We start from the raw sequence: 22066 nt of genomic DNA, 5'->3' as shown, positions 1-22066 counted from the left end.
TTACCAGAGCATAGTTGGATAGCTGATATTTAGGACAGAAGCGTTGGCTATTTGAGAGGCCAGCAATCCCTAGACATTTGATTCACTAAGATAGAAATCTGTTAGATAGAAACTTGCTGTTTGGGTTGGCATTTTCTTAATTAAGACTTGTTTGTGCATGTCTATTTTAGGAAGAGACCTAAGAGTGTCTCCAGAGGTTTATTGTGACCTTTTATAGAAGGTGGCTGCCTCTGATGGGTAGCATATGATTCCAGACTAGTAAATCCCTTGCTTCTAGTTTTTGTGGTCTTGGGCAAGTTACTTAACACATGCTTTGCCTCAGTTTCATCATCTCCATGGAGGTTAGAATACTTTGACATGGATTGTTGTGAGAGCTGGGGTGGAGGACACAGGTCTATAATCCTAGCACTTACACAGAGACAGGAGAATCACAAGTTTGAGGCCAGCTTGGTCATTTCAGTGACAATGAAGCAGACTGAGAGTGAGACCCTGACTCAAGCAAAGCCTTGGTTGGGGCTGTGGTGTAGCTCAGTGGTAGAGTACTTGCCTAGCATGCACGGGGCTCCAGGTCCCCAGAAGAGAGTTGTAAGGATTAAACACATATAATAACTATAAATACAGATACAAACGCATATAAAGCTCTGAAGTAGGGCTCGGTACATAATGAACACTTAATAAATGTTACGTAGCTCTGCTGGGATGCAGAAGGGACAGTGGTTTGAGAATAACAGGAAGTTTACCTTGGAATTTGTCCTGACCTACTTAAATTACTTGTACTCAAGTAAACCCTTTAAAGTAATCACCAGCCTTCACCTTTCTCTTGAATGGGAGAACAGTGTAGCTCAAGTAACCTCAGTTAGTCTTTATTGTTCCATGGCTGGCAAGGTAGAATATTCATTTTCAACTTTTAAAGCCACACATGTAGGGATAGCAAGATAAACTTTATGGCGTTCTGAAATTCCACAAAGCAATCTATTAATTAAAGATTAATGTGATTGTGGCCCAGGCAGACCAGCTAGGGGCACACGTCTGCCCCAGCCAGGGGAAGCTATGCTTTGATTTGTCTCAAGGAATCTGCCTGTGTCTTGTATAGTTGATCTACAAATTCAATCTGTTCCTAGGCATTTTGATCACAGTTTCCAATCATGAGCTATATTTTTATGACCCTGAAGAGTAGTGCTCTCTTTGTGTTATTTGTTAGGTAGTTGTACTGCTGTGTTCATGTGATTTTAGAGACTTAGTCATAGGCCTTGATTGGTTCACTACCATTGATGACAGGTTTCTTTACAAAATGTTGATTTTGTGTGTGTGCATGTGAGCATGAGCTCATCGCACCCCAGAGGGTGGGGTTGGATTCCTTGGAGCTGGAGACATTTGTGAATCACTCAGTGCGGGGTGCTGGATTATACATCCAGTCCTCTGAGAGAGCAGTAACTGCTCTTAGCCACAGAGCCCTCTCTCCCCCTGATAAGTTACTTTATAGGATTAGTGATTGTATGTACTTGTAGTAAAAAAGGATCAGGTTTCTAGAGAGCCTATGCCTTGCTGCTTTCTCCAGAAGTCCTATTACAAAGGCAACAGCTTTTAACTCATTTATTTCTCATGCTTATCTTCATATTTCTTATTTTTGTATTTTTTAAATAATATGCCTATATGGTTATATTTTGGATTTTTAAACTTAGACTTTCTCTACAGATATCCTTCAACGGAATCTATCACATTATCTTAATTGGGCTGTGTGAAGGTGTTTGGTTAAATCAGTTAAAAGGTAATTTAACATACACTAAATGAGGTACTCTACTCAAATTCCAGCCTCACTATACTCAACGTTTGTGTGAATGTTTTCTCATCTGGGCAGGTACCTCTTTAAATGACTTAAATGGCTTAATGTTATGGTTCGTGTTTATTCCCCTGAGTTCATCTGTTAGGGTTTGGAGACACAGTCTCCCTCTAGTATATGCCCTGGCAGCTAGTGCATGTTTTCCTGTCATTGCAACACAACACAGGCTAAGATAGGTAATAGAAAGCATCTTGACTCTGTCTGACATCATGTGCATTAAATAAATTCCAATTGTCAGCTAGTCAGTGGTAGCACACACCGTTAATCTTAGCAATGGGGAGGCAGAAGCAGACAGATCTCTGAGTTCGAGTCCAGCTTGCTCTATAGATCTACTTCCAGGATATCCAGGGCCACACAGAGAAACCCTGTCTCTAACCTTCCCACCCCCCCAAAAGCTGTAAAACCATTACAGTTGTCATAACCAACATTAGTGGACATCAGTATCTCCCTCTTCATTTAAGGAAGAGGCTGGTATGAGTTAGAAGTGAGCTGGTCAGCTGCAAACCCTTCTTCCAGGCCTTGCCTGGTATGTTTATGTTATTGATAAGAATAGAATTTGGAGCCCCTGAGGACAGGTCACTAAGAAAGACAGCAGAAGCCCAGTGGGGCTTCTTAAGCAGACTTAGCTTCTTCTACCAAAGGCTAGGCCTTTACCCCAGAGCAGCCACTGAGACTTTGGGGACAGTTCCTGCTTTGGCTCTGATGGAAGAGGTCCTGACTGGGTCAGAGGTCAATGGATGAGGAAGGTTCTTGTGTTACAAATCTCTACTTGCACAATATCAGGATAGTTGTTTTTAATTTGTTCTTTGGGTTCCTATTTGTGCTTTCCATACTATCACAACATACTGTGTTGCTTTTTAAATTTTATAACATCCAAAATTATAAATGTGAGGTATCTTTTTCAGAAAAAGTATTTGTTATATTTCTCGGCTCTGTTGAAAGGAGTTCTTTCCAGCAAGTAGTGGTCAAACCTAGCAATACCTTGAGATTGTTTCTAGCTTACTTGACTTCTGCCCCAAATAATCTGTTCAAAATTCTCTGGTTTTTGGGACCACATTTGTAATTCCAGCATTTGCAAGGCAAAAACAGTTGAGGGTCTCAGCACAAGTTTAAGGCCACTAGGATTGCATAGTGACTTCTAGGCTAGCCAGGGTTAAACAGTGAAACCTTGTCTCAAACAAAACAAAACAAAACAAGGGGCTGGAGAGGGGGCTTAGTGGCTAAGACTGCTGCCTGCTTTTTCCAGAAGACACAGGTTCAGTTCCCTGTACTCACATGGCAGCTAACTCCAGTTTCAGGGGATCTGATGTCCTTTTATAGCTTCTGCAGCTCCAGGCATGCACATGGTACACAGACCTGCATGCAGACAAAACACCCATCCACATGAAATGAGTTAATTAAAAACGGAACAACCCCCTCCAAAAACTAAAACCAAACCTAGCCAAATGACAACAAACACTCAAAATACAAAAATTCATGAAATTCTCCATGGTATAAAAAACTTTAAAGAGAGAATTTAAAGTCCTGGAGAGATGACGCTGAAGTTAAGAGCACTTACTGCTCTTGGAGAGGACCCAGGTTCAGTTCCTGGCACTCACTTGGTAGCTAACCACCACCTGTAACTCCAGTTCCAGAGGACCTAACACCCTCTTCTGGCCGCAGTAGGGATTTGCATGCACGTGATCCCCATTTCCCCAGTACTGAGACTATAAAAGCGCATATGTGTGTCTGTCTGTGTGTGTGTGTGTCTGTGTGCCTGTGTGTGTGTGTCTGTGTGTGTGTGTGTGTCTCTGTGTGTGTGTCTGTGTGTGTCTGTGTCTGTGTGCCTGTGTGTGTGTGTGTGTGTGTGTGTCTGTGTGTGTGTCTATGTGTGTGTGTGTCTCTGTCTGTGTGCTTGTGTGTGTCTCTGTGTGTCTGTGTATGTCTGTGTCTGTGTCTATGTGCCTGTGTGTGTGTGTCTATGTGTCTGTGTGTGTGTGTGTCTGTGTGTGTGTCTGTGTCTGTGTGTCTTTGTGCATGGGAACTAGATAGAGGAGGATATCCAGTGTCTATCCTCTGTCTATCATTCTCTGCTTTATTCCCCTGAGACAGTGTTTCTCTGAACCTGTGGCTAGGCTGGCGGCCAGCAGGCCCCAGTTAGTTGGTCCTTATGTTTTATGTGTCGGGACTTTTGTGGCTTTGCAGAGCAAGTTGTTGGAGGCAAGAAGCACTGTTGCACTGTGGACAAAGAAACTCAATTCAGATGCAGGCGTCTCTGAGTCTGAGAAAGGTGGAGAGGTGAGGCAGTGGGTATATAGTAGCAACTTCCCTTTCAAAGACTGAAAAGTTAGGGTGACTATTTTTGCATGCACATAAGGATGTGAAGAACAGCAGAGAGATACATTCAAGGTGGCGTAGCATTTGAAAAACTTAGACTGAGTGACAAGTGGTGAGTGCCCCTCCCCCTATGTGGGGCACTGATGGTAAGTGCTGGAGAAGGGAGAACACTGAGGGAGTTTAGCGGAACCTTCTTGGAGTATGCTGGTCCTGATGTATCCTTCACAGAAGGGTGCTTTAGCAGCTTTGTTGGCTCCTAACTAGCTAGTTGAAAGAATTACTAATTTGATCTCCTACATTTAAAGAAAGTAAATTTTCTTTTTAAAAATTACTTACATATTCATTTACTTATTACTTTGTGTTTATGTGTGCACAATTCATGGTGTGTGTGTGGAGGTCAGAAGACAACTTGCATGAGCTGGTTTGTTTCTTCTGTGACACGGGGCTCAAGGATTGAACTCAAGTTGTCAGACTTGGCAGCGGGCTCCTCTTATCCAATCCTGAGCCATCTTGCTGACCCAGAAGCTGTGTTTCTTGATGTTTGAGAATTTTAAATATGTCTGAGCTTCTTAAAGCTGTACAAAGAAATTGACATTTAGGTGAAGAACAATGGAGTAATTCTTCACTGTTTTGGAGAATATTTTTCAATACCTTATGTAAAAAGTTAGTTCAAAGCTTTCCTTGTTAACCACTTTCCTGCTATCAGTCATCAATCCTGTTATAATTTCAAAGATTAAAGAACTGTATTAAAAGGATTATGTGTGTATTTATTTATACTACTTTATAGCTGTCAGCTTAGGTGTGCTGACTAGAAGTAATAAAAGCAGCATGGCTGTTTATAAGGAGTAATGGAATGCACAGAGCTGGGCTCTGGGCCAGGCCGTTGCAGTGGTAAATCTAGTGGCTTCCACTTACAATGTTGAGCATGCTTCGGCAAAGTGCTTAATCACCAAGCAGTGGCTACTTCACCTGTGGCTCTTGAAGAGGGAGTGGAGTGCTCTGGAACTTTTTTCAAACCTTATTTTTAATGATGGTTCTTAAATGCTTTAACCTCCCTTGTAGCCCATCACCCACCAGAGGTAGTGGGAAAGAAAGGATACGGGGAGGGGGGAAGTGGACCTGTTTAAAAATGTTCTTTGGAGCAACTCCTATCTGTGTTGTCTGGAAATTGGCAGTTCAGTTCACAGGTTAGCAGTGGCAGCTCGATCCATTCACAAACACCTCACAGATACACCAGCAGTCCAGTTCAGTAGAGTCTGGTTAAGCAACAGTGGTGACACGTCCTAGCAGAGACAGCCAGGCTTCAGTCTCCATTGGAGTCAACAGGAGGGACCAACAGGAACACCAGGAGAAGTTCTCGGCTGTGCCTTACTCAGGGAAGCAAAGATCAGGGAAGACGTGAGACCCACAAGCATTGCACAGCTTGCTGTACCAGCAAGCCAATCTCTGTCTCTGTCACTCCGTCAAGTGCTATTTATACCCTCTAAATATCACGTGTTCTGAGCTAGCATCTTGCCTTGGCACATGCATCCAATCAGCCCAAGTCTGTGAATCCCAACAAATGGAGCTCAACGATGCAATATAGGGCAGACCAATACATGCACGTTGTTAGCAAAGAATCCTTCATCACATGTCCTTTCATGTGTTTGCTTTAGCATAACATCCTCTCTCCTGTGTCTGCTTCAGTGAAACATCCCCTCATGAGTCTGCCTTAGTCTTTCACCTGTGTTCACTTCAGGAAAACACTCCTTCACGAGTTTGCCCCAGCAAAACACCATCCAACATAACTGACTCTCGAAAGATCCCTTAAGTTCCCAGTTCAGTGCTCCCACAGTGTCTCCCATGTGGCAGGAGCTCACTAAATGTTGGTTTCCATCCTCCATACAAAGACAGAGATGTGTACTCTGAGTATCTTTTAGTATCTTGAATGATATTAGTTATGGCTTTCATTCTTGATTTAGATACTCACGGCAGTGGTTCCTTGAGTCAAGAGGGAAACAGTTACCACAGGAAGAGGAGGGGCTTCGGGTTGAGTTAGGGGAGCAGGTTTCCTTGACAGTTGAGAACTTAAAATAACTCTTTAGAGTCTTCTGAAGAAATGATGCTTCCCCACTCACTGTAAGGCAATCAATCCATCTACTCCGTCAAAAATTAAAGATCTATAATAATAATACTGTGTGTATTTATCTATGTTACCTCATTACATAGGAATTTGATGTGGTTTTTCAGCCATCAGCAAGAACACAAAACAATCAGAAGTAAGATGTGGAATATGATGTTCAAGCCAGATGGAAATAACCCTTGGCATCAGCTGTCCTGGCTACATAGTTATTATAAAGCAATGAGAACAAACGTGTGCTAGGAAGCGGGGCATCTGGCTGCAGGCGAGAGTCACTTACAGAAGTACGGAGTACTGAGTGGACTGGGATGAGGTGGCCATAGAGCATCAGGAGCTGCTCTCATGCCTGCCCGTCCCGTCGGGGAAAGCAGCAGCAGCAGCAGCAGCCCCACCAAGCACCAAGTGCTCTCTCAGCAGTCCTCTGAGGGCCCTGGGAGGGAAGACCTGCGTACATGGCCTCCGTCAGGCTCAAAGTAAGGTATTTATTGTGTATATGTGTGTGCCCGTTTTCCTGGATCGTTCCACAAGTGTGTAATGACTGAAGAGGCCAGAAGGCATTGGATGCCTTGGACATGGGATTATAGGTGATTGTGAGCTGCCCAGTGTGATTGCTGGGAACTGAATTTAGGCTCTTGGCAAAAGCAGCAAGTGCTCTTAACTGCGGAGCCATCTACTCAGTTCCTTAAAAGACACCTTTATCGTGTGTGTTCTTTTGTGATTGGGTTACCTCACTCAGGATGATGCCCTCCAGATCCATGCATTTGCCTAAGAATGTCATAAATTCATTGTTTTTAATAGCTGAGTAGTACTCCATTGTGTAAATGTACCACATTTTCTTTGCCTGAGGAAGAGACTTGAGCATAGCAGTGACACACAGGAAGAGCCTCCCATAGAGTTTCTGATCACACTGCCCAGAAGATTTCAGTCCCGTGAGATGGACATTCTATTGTTGAACTGCACTGGCTCCATCTCTGTTAGATTGAAGTGGGCATAGTGTAAGGGTGCTGTCCTGTAATGGGAACCTAATTATGACTTGGCACACTGCCTTCTGGAAGCAGGCTGAGGGAGTTTACCTGCTACAGTAATAAGATTAAAGCATTTATTACTAGGAGAGGAATAAATCTCAATAAATGAGGTTTGCAGAAGTCTGAACTGTAGATCTAGGTTAGTGGTGAGAAAACTTTCCCAAAGACTATGTGTTAGTGCTGTTAATTTCCACATATAATGCGGAGCCACAGAGGCTCAGGAGCTGGTAGAGGTTTACTGTAGTGTGACTTATCTCTCCCAAAAACCCCAAACCTTGTTACTTTTCTTATTTAGGGTGATATATGCTATATAAGTTTGCCTTAGAACTACAGGTGTATGCCACCACGCCTGGTATTACTTTCCACACTTTCTGAGATTAAAAGTATATTTCTGGAATGAATGGTTACAATCAAGACAAATGAAGCCTAGAACAACTCCTGTGGCAATGGAGTTGGAAACACAAGTATTAATTTAAAGCGACTTAGTGTAGATCCTGATGGTTACAATAGATACATAGAAGCGTTACAGACGATAGGCCTGTAATTCAGCTACTTGGGAAGCTGAGGCAGAAGGATTATGAGTTTGAGGCAAGTCTAGGCTATATAGAAGAACCCTGACTCTTAAAAAAAATTAAAACTCCAAAATTATGTAAGTGGGGGCTATGTCAAAGAGTGACAGAGTCAAATGGAAGAGCCCTCAAAGAGCTTCTGGTAGTCCACAAGGTTTGACTATAACTAAAACCATATAACTTTGTGAGCCAGTCACTAGTGGGAATAAATGTCTGAAGAAATGAGTGTGGGTGAATATATTGATCTCCCATACAGAAGAATTCCAAGTAGTTTATGTAGGCAGACACTTAGCTCTCCAGCCTGCAGTGTGAACCTCTTTCCAAGAGCACAGTATGCAGAGGGGAAAGGAAGGCAACATCACAGTGGGGGATCCTAAGAACCCCCCTCCGCTAGCTAGCTGGTGGAGGTGACTGTGGGATTTGATAGAGTGCTGCTGATCCTTTCCACAGCAGTCACATCTAGGGGTGTTCTACAGTACCCCTGGTGAGTGCTGCTCAGGGCTGCCAAGGCTGTCAAACACAGGGGAAGTCAGGAGAACTGAAAGTCAGAAGGAGCCCAAGCAGACAGCCTGTCAAATATAATGTGCTTTCCTAGACTGGGTCTCAGAACAAAAGAGGACATTTGGTAAAATCTAAAGAAATCTGAATATGCTGGGCAGTGGGGGCCGACGCCTTTAATCCCAGCACTTGGAAGGCAGAGGCAGGCCAATTGATCTTTGTGAGTTTGAGGCATTCTCTGTGTCATCTGGGTTAAGGTGATTCATGTTATCATCCAGACTTTTATTTTTATGTGCCTGGGGCTTTTGCCTGCGTGTTACTGTATACTACCTGTATGCAGTGCCCACATAGGCCAGAAGAGGTGTCAAATTCCCTGAGACTGCAGTTACAGTTTTGAGATCTCATGTAAGTGCTGGGAGCTGAACCCCTGTTTTCTGAAAGAGCGGTCAAATGCTGAGTAATTTCACTAGCCCTTATATTTTGATTTTAAAATTGTCTGCCCATTCTTTTAAGTACTGAGAGAAACACACTAAAGTCTATGATGATTGTGGGTTTGTCCTTGAGTTCTGTCAGTTTTCATTTTGTGTTTATTATCTTTTTATATTAAATCCATATGTATATAGATATATAGGTATAGATATAGCCACTACCAGATTCAAGGAAATAAACATATTTGTTTTGGTTTTGACTAATCTTTCATGTAGGTTTGTTCTTCTTTAAAATCAGCAGTATTGAGATATAATTAAAGTATATAATAAATCACTATCTAATATAATTTTTCTTTTATGTGCATGAGTGTTTTGCCAGAATGCATGTATGTACGTGCACCATGGATTGCCTGAATGCATGTATGTACATGCGCCATGGATTGCCTGAATGCATGTATGTACATGCACCATGTATTGCCTGAATGCATGTATGTACATGCACCATGTATTGCCTGAATGCATGTATGTACATGCACCATGGATTGGCGTCCGGAACTGAAGTTACAGTTACTTGTGAGCGAGCGGCCATGTGAATGCCAGGAATTAAATCTGGGTCCGCTGGAAGGATCAGCCCGAGTCCTCTCTTTAGTCCCTAAGCTGCTACTTTATAAATACATTTTTAATGTGTCTGTGCCTGTCAGGCTGCTACCAGGCTTGAGGTAATAAATGTATTCAGTGCGCCAAGTGTCCTCGGCCCTCTCACGGTCCCTTCTTTCTCTATACCCACTGACCCAACCAGATGCCCACGGATGTTTCCCATCACTGCAGGTTAATTCATATCTGACAATGATCTGAATGTCTCTTTGATCTGCTTTCTTTTGCTGAAAATAATTATTTTGTATTCATCTACATTGAAGGTGATGGGGGATATGAAAGAGATTCCAATATTGATGGATCCAATCTGAAGGGCTGGAAATAGAATAATATATGTAGTAAGTCCAATGAACTCTGGAAAGTCTCAGCAATGGGTGGACCAAGGAGAGGAGAGACTATCTGAGCTTGCAAAGAAGATGAGGGACAGAAACAGCTCAGCAGATGACACAAATGAATAGTAAGTGGGAACTGCAAGATATCTACAGTGCAGGAGACACCAGAGCTCTCTCTAAAGGGAGAGGAAGCGTTCTCAGAAGGACCAAAACAGAAACTTTCCTGGAGCTAGGAAAACATACTGGAGGCAATTAGAGCACCAAACACATGCCTAGTGTTACAGTTAAAACACGGAGTATGCAGAGCAGAGACGTTAGATTGAAAGCGGTAAGAGAAACGCTGCCTAAAAAGGCAGGCTCATCCGAACAAGCCAGTTTATAGAACAGAACCTGTAAAAGCTAGAAGGGCTTGGGATAATGTATTACAAATTCTGAAAGATAACAACTGCCAACCCAGAATACTAAGCCCAGCAAGGCTTTTCTGTAATGACTGAAGAAGTAAAAACTTTTCATGACAAAAATAGACTAAGAGAACTTATGACTTCAGAGCCAGCTCTACAGAAAATACTTGAAGAATCCTTCAGACTAAAGAGAAAAACAGAATCATCCGTGAAGCCACAGGGAAGAGTACAGCAGAGTAATACAGCAGGAGAGGAAGATAAAAGACCCAGCACTACAAATCAACAGAATGGCAGATATTCTCCCCCCACCCCCTCTCTCTCTCCTGGAACTTGCTTTGTAGGCCAGGCTGGAGTGCTGGAATGGCTATGCCATCTTTTCCTCCAGCTCCTAGCCCTAGAGTTTCCTTTTTTTTTTTTTTTTTTTTTTTTTGTTGAGATGAGAAGATGAGATAGAGCAATTTGTTTCTCGGGTGGGTCTTAAACTAGCCACATAGCTGAAGATGCTCTTGAAATAATGACTCTCCTGTCTCTTATCTGCGGAGTGCTAGAGTTACAGGTGTGTGTCATCACCCTGGCGCATGCAGTTCTGGGGACAACCCCAGGGCTTGGTGCTTGAGAGCCACTTTACCAGCTGAGTTGCAAACTGAGTCCAAGGGCTTGAATTCTTTAATATCTTGAAACTTTACAGGAAATGGACATCTTAGGAGTTTCCAGTAGCAAATAATTATTCATTCAAAAATCTAATTGTTCTCAAATGTGATTAGATTACCCTAACTTCAATTGCCAATTAACAGAATGTTCTAATGAAATTTCAGCAGAGGTACTAAGATTCTCAAGTGTGAACTCAGAATGCCTCTTGTGTTTGATAGGTTTTCAAGGGTTGGTGTGATGCTTTAAAATAGTACTGGCAACTCTAAAACCTCCTAGAAGGAGTCTTGTTAGAAAGATCATTTTATGAGGTTTTTTTCAGAAATCTATGCGGTGGTCTCTTCCTCCTATGCAGGAAGATGACCTAGAGCATGCGCTCGCACACTTGGGATTTAGTAGAGTCCTCGGGCATCTCCATCCACTGCGCTCGCACACTTGGGATTTAGTAGAGAGTGCTCGGGCATCTCCATTCACTGTGCTCGCACACTTGGGATTTAGTAGAAAGTCCTAGAGCATCTCCATCCACTGGGGAGCACTGAGGCCTGAGGCAGCTCCTGGAAACCTCATCAGGGAGGGGCAGGAGGGACTTAAGAGCTGAGAGTTAAGAGCACTGGCTGCTCTTCCTCCAGTCTTGGGGTGTCCCGCTTCAGGTTTCCTCCAGCACTGCATGCACAGGATGTACAAACATACATGTAGGCAAAATGCCTGCACACATTAAAATGAGTAAATTAAAATATCCAGCAAGGAAAGAGCTATTGTTAGCCAGCCGCTCCCACAGCAAGAGCTGTACAGGAGGTGGCTGGGTTGGGGTTTGAAAGGATTTGTGAGTGCTTCTGTGCCTCCTACAGAGGCTGAGTAGGTGAGGGGTAGCCCCACAGCTGTTCTGACTCCTGCCAGCATAGACTGCCTGGAGGGGCGGGGCGGCTCAAACAGTCTTGTGAATGACAGCCAAAAAGCTGTCAGGTAGAGCTGTAGCCAAAAGGACTCAGAGGTAGGACTCTGAAGAACTCAGAACTGCATCTGAGAAAAAGTCAGCTCTAATCAGCATCATCTCTGTTGGCAGTGTCACTGATGTGTAATTAATGTCCTTGCTTTCCTTCCCCGGCCTCATTTCTCCCACACCCATCTTAGAGAGAAGGAACAGTTAGGGATGGGGAGTGATGGGAACGGCTGATTCCAAGTTTTTCCTATCATCCTTGGATCCTAGAAGATAGTCAGTTACTGAATGAAGGCTGGCTTGTTAGCTGGAATGGCTGCGGGCTTTCTGTTATTTAACATGAATAAAAAAGACCACACAAATATGCTGAAGTGCTCATCCAGTGACAGAGGAAACTGCTCCCCCCACAGATAAATTTGAGGGGGTAACTATTTAATAAACTTGCAAGCCTGTAAATTTTCATGTTTGACATAGACTTAATGCCCTATGAGATCACTCGTTTTTTAGCACAGAATTATGACTAATGACTATTATGACTGCTTATCTTTCAGTTTTTGGCTTTCTTTTGTATGCTTACAGAATCAGCAGGAAGGTGTGATTTTTTAATTTTTAAGATTTTTTTCTCGTGAAAGATAATATATTTTTTAGAAAAGATAAAACCATGTATAGTTTTACCAAACTCCACACTCGTCAAAGACTTCGGCAGGGGCTTTGTTGTGGCAGTGCTGTCTTTATTTTGTTTTCTTGGGCAGAGTGTACGCTGACTCATGAACATTGCATGTAACTGTACTCTTAGATTTCATGATGTGGGCTACTAGTTGATGTTCATGCCTTGCTTGTAAAAGTGCCTTTATAAACTAAGAATGGATGCTGGTGTTCTGTTCTGCTGGGTTTTGATAGTGTATTCTCTCTTTTGGTGGTTGTTTGTTGTGTTTGTGTATTTTTGAGACATTGTCTCACTCTGTCACCCTGGCTGTCCTGGAAGTCACTGTGTAGATCAAACCCCTGGAGATCCCCTGCTTCAGTCTCCTCAGCACCACCACGCCTATCCCAGAAACTGTATTTTAGACATAGGTTACTAAGATTTTTTTGAATGGGATTACACTATTATTATGAGTGATTTTTTTTTTTTAAAGACAACATCTTTGTAGCTCAGGCTGAATGGAAGCTCACAGCAGTCCTCCTACTTCAACCACCCAGTGAGCCACCAGGCCTAGCAAAAACCTTTCATTCTAAACCACAAATACTTAGTAGGTGGCCACAGTTATCCAGGCTTAAAATTAAAATCACAAATAACCACAAATATTTGCTCTAGAAAAACTGAAAAATTCAACTGTGTATTGTAAAAATATGCACAAAACTAAAAATTTAAATCAAATGTATGGGATGCTGAATCAACTTTATATACATCTTCCAACATCTATTTTACTTTCAGATGATGGAAATTTCCAAAAAAGTATGACTCAGTGTGTGTGTGTGTGTGTTTTGTGTGTTTTGCAGGGGGCAAGGGCGATGTAATCCAATTAGTAAAGTCCTAAAAATTAGCACTCACAAACTACTTAGTAAAAATAGCTCTGAGAAGTTGTTCCAAGAAGTACATAAACTCAGTCCAAACTCCTCACATGGCTCGCTCTTCCGTGTTGTCTGCAGACCAAGTTTTCAGCCTCTGCAGACAATGCCAATACCGTCTTTCCAGCTAGCTCCCTCCCCTAGAGCCTCTGCTAATGTTGGTTCTAGGTTGGTTCCTCGCGGATGGATGTTTTTCTTGGTTTCAACTCAGGCAGGTTTGGGTGGGCCAGGTTTCCCTGACGGTCTGGCAGAGCATCCTGTGGTCTCCTGCTAGTTAGTTAGGAACTGTGCTGCGTCCTCTGGAGATGTTCTCTTCATCATAGTGCGGATGTTGGTGCAGCAAAAATAAAGCAGCAGGCTGGAGAGATGATGCTCTGTGGTTATGATCATTTGTGCTCCTGTGGGGACCAAGTTTGTGTCAGACCCAAAAGAATTTTAAGATAACAGTCTTCTTTCTGATAAAGGAGGAACATTAGAATCATAGCTATTTAAGAATATCACATAATTTAAGAACAAGCTAGCCAGGTGGTTGCGGTGCACGCCTTTAATCCCAGCACTTGGGAGGCAGAGGCAGGCAGATTTCTGAGTTTGAGGCCAGCCTGGTCTACAGCGTCAGTTCCAGGGCAGCCAAGGCTATACAGAGAAACCCTGTCTCAAAAAAACGGAAACAAACAAAACAAAATGTCAGAAAACCCAAAAAGGAATAACTTAAGTTACAAGAAAACAAAAAGATCATGAAGGTATCAGTTTGGGCATCTTCATTTAGATGTTAGACATTACATTCTTACCTTTGTCCGGACTTTACATTAGGATGTATGGTCCAGCACTGAGGTTCACGGAACCCTCAGTAGTTCTGAGAAGGTAAATGACTAATCCATTTCCAAGATACTTAAACCAACTCAGAAGGGAAGTGACAGCTTTAGTGTAGGGTGTACTGTACACCCTCATGGATATAGGCCTTATTGGCTTATTTATTAAACTGTTTTGGGAAAAGCTTCTAGGCTTGATGGCAGATCATAGATCATTTGGTTCTTTGACATACTGCTATGGTTATTTATATCCTATGCTTTCTGCTTTTTTAAACTTTTTTATTTTTATAGAATCAGAAACTATGACTTTTGATTCCTACTACCTTTTTTTTTTAAGTTGTGGAAAATAGCATACTTGCAGAGAAGAAAATAAAACATTGTAGTTTCATAAATAATGGTAAAGCAAATACCCTAAAGTTATTGTCCAGGTCAGAAATAATACTATGCATAAGCAGAAATATACTATATAAAAGTCAATTTCTTTAGGACAAAAACCAAACAAACAAAAAAAGCCAAACAAAGCAAACCAAAGCCCTAAGTCCCGATGCTCCACAGATGTTCACTTCTTATCGCCTTGTTCCAGAATGATAGTGACCTTTTCTCCACTGAGTTACTCACAGGCAGACATGGTGGCTCACACCTGGACGTCTAGGAATCTGGGGGCCTAGTTGAGACAGGAGAACTGGGGTGAGTCTGAGGCCAGTCATGGCAACATAATCAGTTCCAGGCCAGTGGAGGCTACAGAGTGAGACCCTGGATTACAGAAACATCCTAAAATAAAAGAGTTATAGTCACTGTCCTGATTTTAGTGGTCATTTCTCTGTATTTTGACCTTCCTGGCATAAATTCCTAAACTAAATGTATTGTGAATGTGTGCGTGTGTGTGTGTGTGTGTGTGTGTGTGTGTGTGTGTGTGTGTGTGTGTGTGTAGGGTCTTACTGTGTCATCCAAGCTGACTCGATCTCATTTTCCTTCTATCCTAGCTTTCACGGTGCTGGGACCATAGGTTGCTCCACTTGTCCAGCTTTTATGAATTTTGTCTTTTAGATTATAGATTGCTTAAGATCACATATCAATTAGACAAAGTCATAGAAGAGTGTTCAATTAATTTAAACACACAAACTTTTTAAGAATTCAATTAAATACAGTTGCTGTATGAATTACTACTGTCCAGGTACTTAAGCAAGTGTTGAGGCTTGCGACTGATTTGCTGTGGCCTCTCTTTCCTCTGCCTGTCAGTGTGCACCAGTGGTCTTCTTTGAAGTGATTTAGCCACCTTCTAAATACAGCTTTCAATGTTGTAATGCTCTTCCTCTTCCTCCCCAGCGTGGGTGGGCTCGCTGTCCATGGGCATGATCTTCTTCTGCTGCCCCATCGTGAGTGTCTTCACGGACATGTTCGGCTGCCGGAGAACAGCTGTTGTGGGGGCAGCTGTGGGATTCATTGGACTCATGTCCAGTTCTTTTGTAAGGTAAGGACGTGGCCGCCACTTCACGTTGTTCTTGAGCCTTCCAGGTTCAAACTTCGCTGTTTACAAAGAGAATCCCCTTAAAATCTTAACATTCCATAGATCAGCAGTATGCCAGAGGCTAAACATTTAATTCATTTGCCTGCAGGGGCCAATTTAGATGTCAGGATGTATGTGTTCACTGGAGCCAAGAAAAATGTGTTTCCATTTGTCTTAATCTATTTATGTAAACCCATAAAGGAAACTATTTATATTTGTGAGTTATCTAAACTTGTGGCTTGAGTTTAAAGTCACTGCCATCTTAGATCTAAAGGGTTGAGTAAGTGATATTTAAAGTAATAAGCTTGATAGGAAAATTTATTGATGAGAATAAGGTCTTTTAAATCAGTGCCAACCCAGATAGAGAATTCCAGTCTATGGTTTAAGAAAATAATAAAAATAATAAAAATTTAAAAATATTAAAACATTTTAATATCATGACAAAATGAGGTGGTTAAATATTCTTGAAAACTTAATGTCATAAACTACATCTATTAGAAGAAAAGATGCAGGCCTCCAAAGACACTAATGACAGGACACGCTGTGATGTTCAGAGCTCTTGTCCTCAGTTCTCTTTGTGGCTCTGAGAATTTCAGTTAGAGGAACACTGGTGTACTCTGCCACACTGGTTGGTAGCAGGGGCCATTAGCAAGGAGAAGCCCAAAGACCATTCTCCAGCTGGGGCTTATCTTGCCTCTCCCCCATGCCTACCCTCGTGTTCCTTAGTTGAAAACCATGATGTAGTCCTTGGTGGCAGTCAGAAGGAATCCAGCTTGTAGAGTTGCCCTGCTTTCTAAGTTTCTTCTTATTTATTCAGAGGCATGCTTAGCTTCTCATGTCACTCCGTACACACACAGCTCTTCCTCAGTCTAAGCAAGCAGCTAGCATTTGTACTTTTCCCTTCAAATTCTACTCAGGTTCCTTCAAATTATACTTATTAGCAGCATAAGAAGGTTTTCATCTTTAAAGAGCCTTTCTGAGGGCTTCTAAACCTCCTGTATAAAAAGGAAAGTTTGTTTGAGATTCTGTAGGTACTCATGTACTGGACCTATAGCTTTGCCTCTCCTGAGGGCTTGGAGAGACTGCTAGGAGGAAAGGCTCAGAGCCTGCTCTCCAGCTGGATATTGTAACCAGTGTGTGCCTCTCCTTCTTCTGTCTCCATATCTCAAAGCCCAGGAGAAGCATTTCCAGAGACCACATTGACCTTGATATATGTAATATCCTCGCATGACTCAGTTTCGTTGTTTAACCTGATAGTGAAAGGCTGTCAGACCATCACAGAGTGTCACAGAGAGAGTGTAAGCTACCAGTGTCAGGTGGCAGGTCCACTTTTCCTGTGACTCTTCTTCTGCCTTCTAGGGAGCCTTCTCTAGCACACTGGTCACAGCAGTGTCCTGGCTCTGAGTCCTTGTAATCGTACTGACTTACACTACAGTTAGATGTCCAATCTCAACCACTGAAAGCAGCTGTTTGTCCTGAGGACAGACATGAGTGACAGAGGTTCTAGGAGAACAGTGACACAAAGGTTCACAAGAAGATGCGAGGCCAATCTCAGTAAGTGCATGAGATTTCAACTCATTCTCCAAAGACTGCTTCTGCTATATGCACATGCCCATCTGGCTTCATCATCTCCGTATTGTGAAGTTCCTCTAGCACTTGATATTTGTGATAATAATGCTATCAATACTGCTTCTAATATATGTTTTGAGGGAGGCAGAGAAATGCACAATAGATTTTACCTTTTCTTTAAAATTGTTTTGATTTTTGAGAATTCAAGAACTTGCAATTATTTTGGAAAACTGCTTATGTGGAAAATTTCATACAGAATGAAGCATTGGGAACTCGAGGCTAATCTCTGCCATACGGTGAGAGACTTTGTCTAAAAACAAAACAGGCAACTTCCCCCTCCAACCAAAAAGAATGAAGCAGGGGCTGGAGAGATACCTCAGTGATTGAGGACATTGGCTGTTCTTGCAGAGGACCTGGGTTTGACGTCCAACAGCCGCATAGTAGCTCATAACTGTCTATAACTCCAGTCCCAGGGGATTCAGTCACTCTTCTGGCCTCATAAGTACCAGGCACACATGGAGGACGATGTGCACGCAGGCGAAGCATCCATACACACAAATGCAGTAGTAGTAATTAAGATATACTTTTAAAGTGAACCGTTACTTGTTCTGTACGATTCTTACTGGGATAGAGATAAAAGTATTTCTTTAAGCAGGCCGTGACTAACTTGAAGCCACAAACACTTTTCAACCAAGTTTCTGTTTATTGTGTCTTTTGAGTCAAGAGTAGAGATTTGGTTAGTAGTCATCAGAGTGAGGTGAGATTAATCTGGAAAGGTCCAGAAGTGACTCTTAACGGTGGCAGAGCTGGGTGTGAACGAATGGGGCGGGGGAAGGGCTTCTCAGGATTGCCAGCGTGCCTTCATTTGATCAGATCCGAGTCCATGTGATACCTCAGTATGCTGGTAAGTGAGCATTATTGTTCAAAATTTAATTATTAACCAGCTTTATCTTTCTTAGTTGGTTTTACTACTGATAAGTCGCCTTTTGAATTGACTTTGCAAAAAGAAAGAAAAGATGGCAACTTTTCACTTGATTTCCTTTAGTCCTTACCTAAATTATTTCAAAGCACATATCCCTTCACTGTCCTAAGAAATGTAGTTATTTGATTAAATTAAACATTCTTATATCCTTTACTATTCTTTTGAGACATAAGAGCTTACTATAAAAGTCTGCAGACTGAAATCACTGCTGGGCACACTTAGTTAAGTCTTAGTGCAATCGGGATGTCACTTCTTCTTATCTTGCACAATGCAATACAGGAACAGCGCAATACAGGGCAAAGGTTGGTTGGCAGCCCTGGGCCAGTGCGGGTGGGAGGAGTCCAGCTGCTCTTCAATGCAAATGTTCTTGACAAAACACTGGAAGACAGTACCAAACATAGTCTTTTCTTGGTGTATATTGCTTAGTAAGCACCTGGGATGTGCCATAAAAATAATGAGTGTACACAGTTGAAATGTAATTTAAAAGTATTATTGAGGAAGATTTTATTGTCCGTTCCTGGCAGCTCTTTTCTGAGCTGTGCAGAGCACAGTTCTTACTCAATGCTGTATATGGTTCAGTAGAAGTCCTTGGCAGGGAACAGGGGACAAGGCACTGATGACCTTAATGGTCAGTTTTCAGACATTCAGATTAAGTGAAATATTTTACTGCTGTATTCTTGATTTATTAGGCTTTTCTCCATTTTTGATTTTTATTTTCAGAGAACATTGACAAGATCTGTTTTTGCTAAGGGAATTCCTTTAAAGATTTGCTCCATATTCCATGTGTATGAGTGTTTAGCTGCAGATATGTATATTCACCCTGTGCATGGCTAGTGTCCACAGAGGCCAGAAGAGGCTATCTTTGATGCCTCTGAGGTGGAGTTATGGGATCATGAGCTGCCATGTGGGGTCTGGGAACTGAGTCCAAGTCCTCTGCTAGAGCAGCAGATGCTCCTAACAGCTGAGGCCTCTCTCCAGCCTCTCTCTGAGACTTTCTTTTACCAAGCACCATTAAGAAAAGATTAAAGCTCTGTTCTGTCTTTTTCATCTTTACACAGCTCCATCGAGCCTCTGTACCTCACCTATGGAATCATATTTGCCTGCGGCTGCTCCTTTGCCTACCAGCCGTCACTGGTCATTTTGGGACACTACTTCAAGAAGCGCCTTGGACTAGTCAACGGCATCGTCACGGCCGGCAGCAGCGTCTTCACAATCCTGCTCCCTTTGCTGTTAGGAAATCTAATCAGCAGTGTGAAGCTCTTTAACACGCTGCGGATCCTCTGCATCTTCATGTTTGTTCTCTTTCTGGCTGGCTTTACCTACCGACCTCTTGTTCCCAGCACCAAAGAGAAAGAGAGTGGGGGCAGCAGAAGCTCATTCTTCTCCAGGAGAAAGCTTAGTCCTCCAAAAAAAGTCTTTAACTTTGCCCTCTTCAAGGAGACAACCTATGCAGTGTGGGCTGCTGGGATACCACTTGCACTTTTTGGCTACTTTGTGCCTTACGTTCACTTGGTAAGTATGCATCTTTGGCTCTGTTTGTAATAAATATCATCGGGTCACAAGGGAGATCTATCCAGATGAGCAAGACATGTCAGGAAGCCTGCCCCCAGACTCTGAGAATGAAAGGTTTTTCAAACAAGAGCAGTTCCCCCATCAGACAATCAAACAAAGGGTCTAATGGTGTGCTTCAGCATTTTAAAAATCCCAAGCAAACGCAGTTTTTTAAAAGGGGAACTAAAATCTTGGAATGAATTATATCAAGGTAAGATATGTGAAATGGGTAAGATGCTGCCAAGCCTGACAGCCTGAGTTTGATGTCTGGCAGCTCCCACAGTGGGAGGCGAGAGCCAGCTCCTGAGGGCCATCCTCCAGCCTTCACTGCTGCAGCTAGGAGCCCCTCCACCACCCATTCCCCCAGGAAAGAAATGTAGCAAAAAGGTCTGATCGATCACTTCCAGAAGGAGCTTGCTGATCTCATTCAGGGATCAATTGAGTGTAATGACCTTGTTAATATTAATAATTTTGAACAGATGGATGCAGAAATTACGTAGTTAACAAAATGACAGTGACTAATACAAAGAAACATTGTATCTATTTGTGAGATATTTCTGGAAAACACGAGAATTCTCATCAGAGAAGTATTTGAGAAATGACAGGGAAAATTTCAATGAGAGAAAAGCCTTAAAATTTTATGGGAAATTAGGATTTCAAGTGCTCAAGCCTTTTCTGTCGTTTTCTTCAATGTCAACATTCATCCTGTTTATACTGAATCACCAATAAACAGCATCAAGGTATTTGCCTTAGGCAAAATGTACTCAAAGGTGTTCTCTCTCTCTCTCTCTCTCTGTGTGTATGTATGTGTGTGTGTGTATGTGTGTGTATGTGTGTGTGTGTGTGTGTGTATGTATGTGTATGTGTGTGTATGTGTGTGTATGTGTGTGTGTGTATGTGTGTGTATGTGTGTGTATGTATGTGTGTGTGTGTATGTATGTGTGTGTATGTATGTATGTGTGTGTGTGTATGTATGTGTATGTGTGTGTGTGTATGTGTGTGTATGTGTGTGTGTGTGTGTGTGTGTGTGTGTTGTCTTCTTTCTCTTCCCTTCTCCTTGTGGTCCTCCTCTTCCTTTTTTTCTTTACTCTTTGTGGTGGAAAATAAATACAGTTCAATAATGAACAAAAACAGCGTTTGCTTCAGTTTTTCTTTGGTGTATGTTCTAACTGTGTGGGTGGGTCGGTTGGTTGTTTCTGTTTAAACCTTATAGTCTACTTTGGGATAGCTGTAATTTATCTTCAGTTAAAATTTTTGTTGAAAGTAACAGTGGCTCACAAAGTTCCTAGGCCTAGAACATCAGCTGATAACCACACCATGATTCCTTAGTGGGCTCCTGTGCACAGTTCAGGCCTAGAACATCAGCTAATGACTACACCATGATTCCTTAGTGGGCTCCTGTGCATAGTTCAGAAAGATATTGAGCCAAGGTGTTGTGATGAGAGGTGGGGAACATGTCTGGGTTTGAGAATAGTTTTGCTCTGTGAATTCTCTGTTGAGGACAAGCTGGGATGGTACGAAGCAGCTAGCCTGGCAATGGAAAAGCATGAGCGAGAACTAGGGGCAGGCATGGGAGTCACGTGGCATTCATAGTAAGTAAATCTGGTCTGTTAGTCCTTCTTTATTCTTTCAGGTATCTCTGCAACCATTGAATTAGGTTTTGTTGGAATATGGGTCTGTTGAGAAAGACTCAGCTTTACCAACCTACCTCTGTGACAGTTTCTTAGTTGAAGAAACACTTATTGTGTATCTCCACCCCTAGCCCCCTGTTTTGAGACTGGCTATGTAGCTCAGGCTTTCCTCTATGAATTTCCTTCCTCTGCTTCTGTAGTTACAGCATGTGTCACTGAGCCCAACTTTTTTTCTTTTCTAATTCTCATTGGTGCTAAAAGTTGAAAACACTCAGAGAAATGGCCATATCTGGTTATAAGGTTTACAATTAGTTAATTTCACATATTACTTAATCTGTCCCTTATAATAAATCTGTAAAGTAGGCAAGTACATCATTTTAACTCCTGGTTTATAGCTTCACAGGAGAAAGATAGTTTTTGCTTAGAGAATTAGAAAAAGTTTATGGCATTGGGTCTTCGGCATGAGGTGTTATGTAAACACTGGAGCTTTGATTAACTAGGGGATGAATTTTTCAGTTTGCTTTTCTTTGAACTTAAGCATCATGAAGTGCTCTCGGCTCTATCCATAATTTGAAAGTCAATGTGTATGCTTATTCTCAAAGCAAGTTTGGAAATTTTATTTTTTTGCATTTGATGTGGTGTGTGTGTGTGTGAGTGTGAGTGAGATCTTATGTAGCTTAG

General features: G+C 42.2%; 1 protein-coding gene across 4 annotated transcripts in view; it reads left to right on the top strand.

Annotated features, from left to right (window-relative positions):
• Nucleotides 1-22066, top strand: part of Slc16a10 (solute carrier family 16 (monocarboxylic acid transporters), member 10) — a 108739-nt gene that overhangs the window by 45992 nt on the left and 40681 nt on the right. For 2 of the 4 annotated variants that reach the window (XR_380076.4, NM_001114332.1), the window contains exons 2-3: nt 15472-15616; nt 19262-19715. Coding sequence is in view for 3 of the 4 variants with exons in the window: in NM_001114332.1 (NP_001107804.1) it covers nt 15472-15616; nt 19262-19715 (599 nt within the window). In the remaining variant the exon portion in view is untranslated. Of the gene's footprint in view, nt 1-6712; nt 6737-7190; nt 7195-15468; nt 15617-19261; nt 20878-22066 lie in introns of those variants that run through there. The other 2 variants (XM_006512863.3, NM_028247.4) reach the window with 2 other exon arrangements.

Source organism: Mus musculus, chromosome 10 (assembly GCF_000001635.26).
Source record: "Mus musculus strain C57BL/6J chromosome 10, GRCm38.p6 C57BL/6J".
Taxonomy (NCBI): domain Eukaryota; kingdom Metazoa; phylum Chordata; class Mammalia; order Rodentia; family Muridae; genus Mus; species Mus musculus.
The sequence above is the reverse complement of the archived record's forward strand: the minus strand, read 5'-3'. Positions and strand labels throughout refer to the sequence as shown.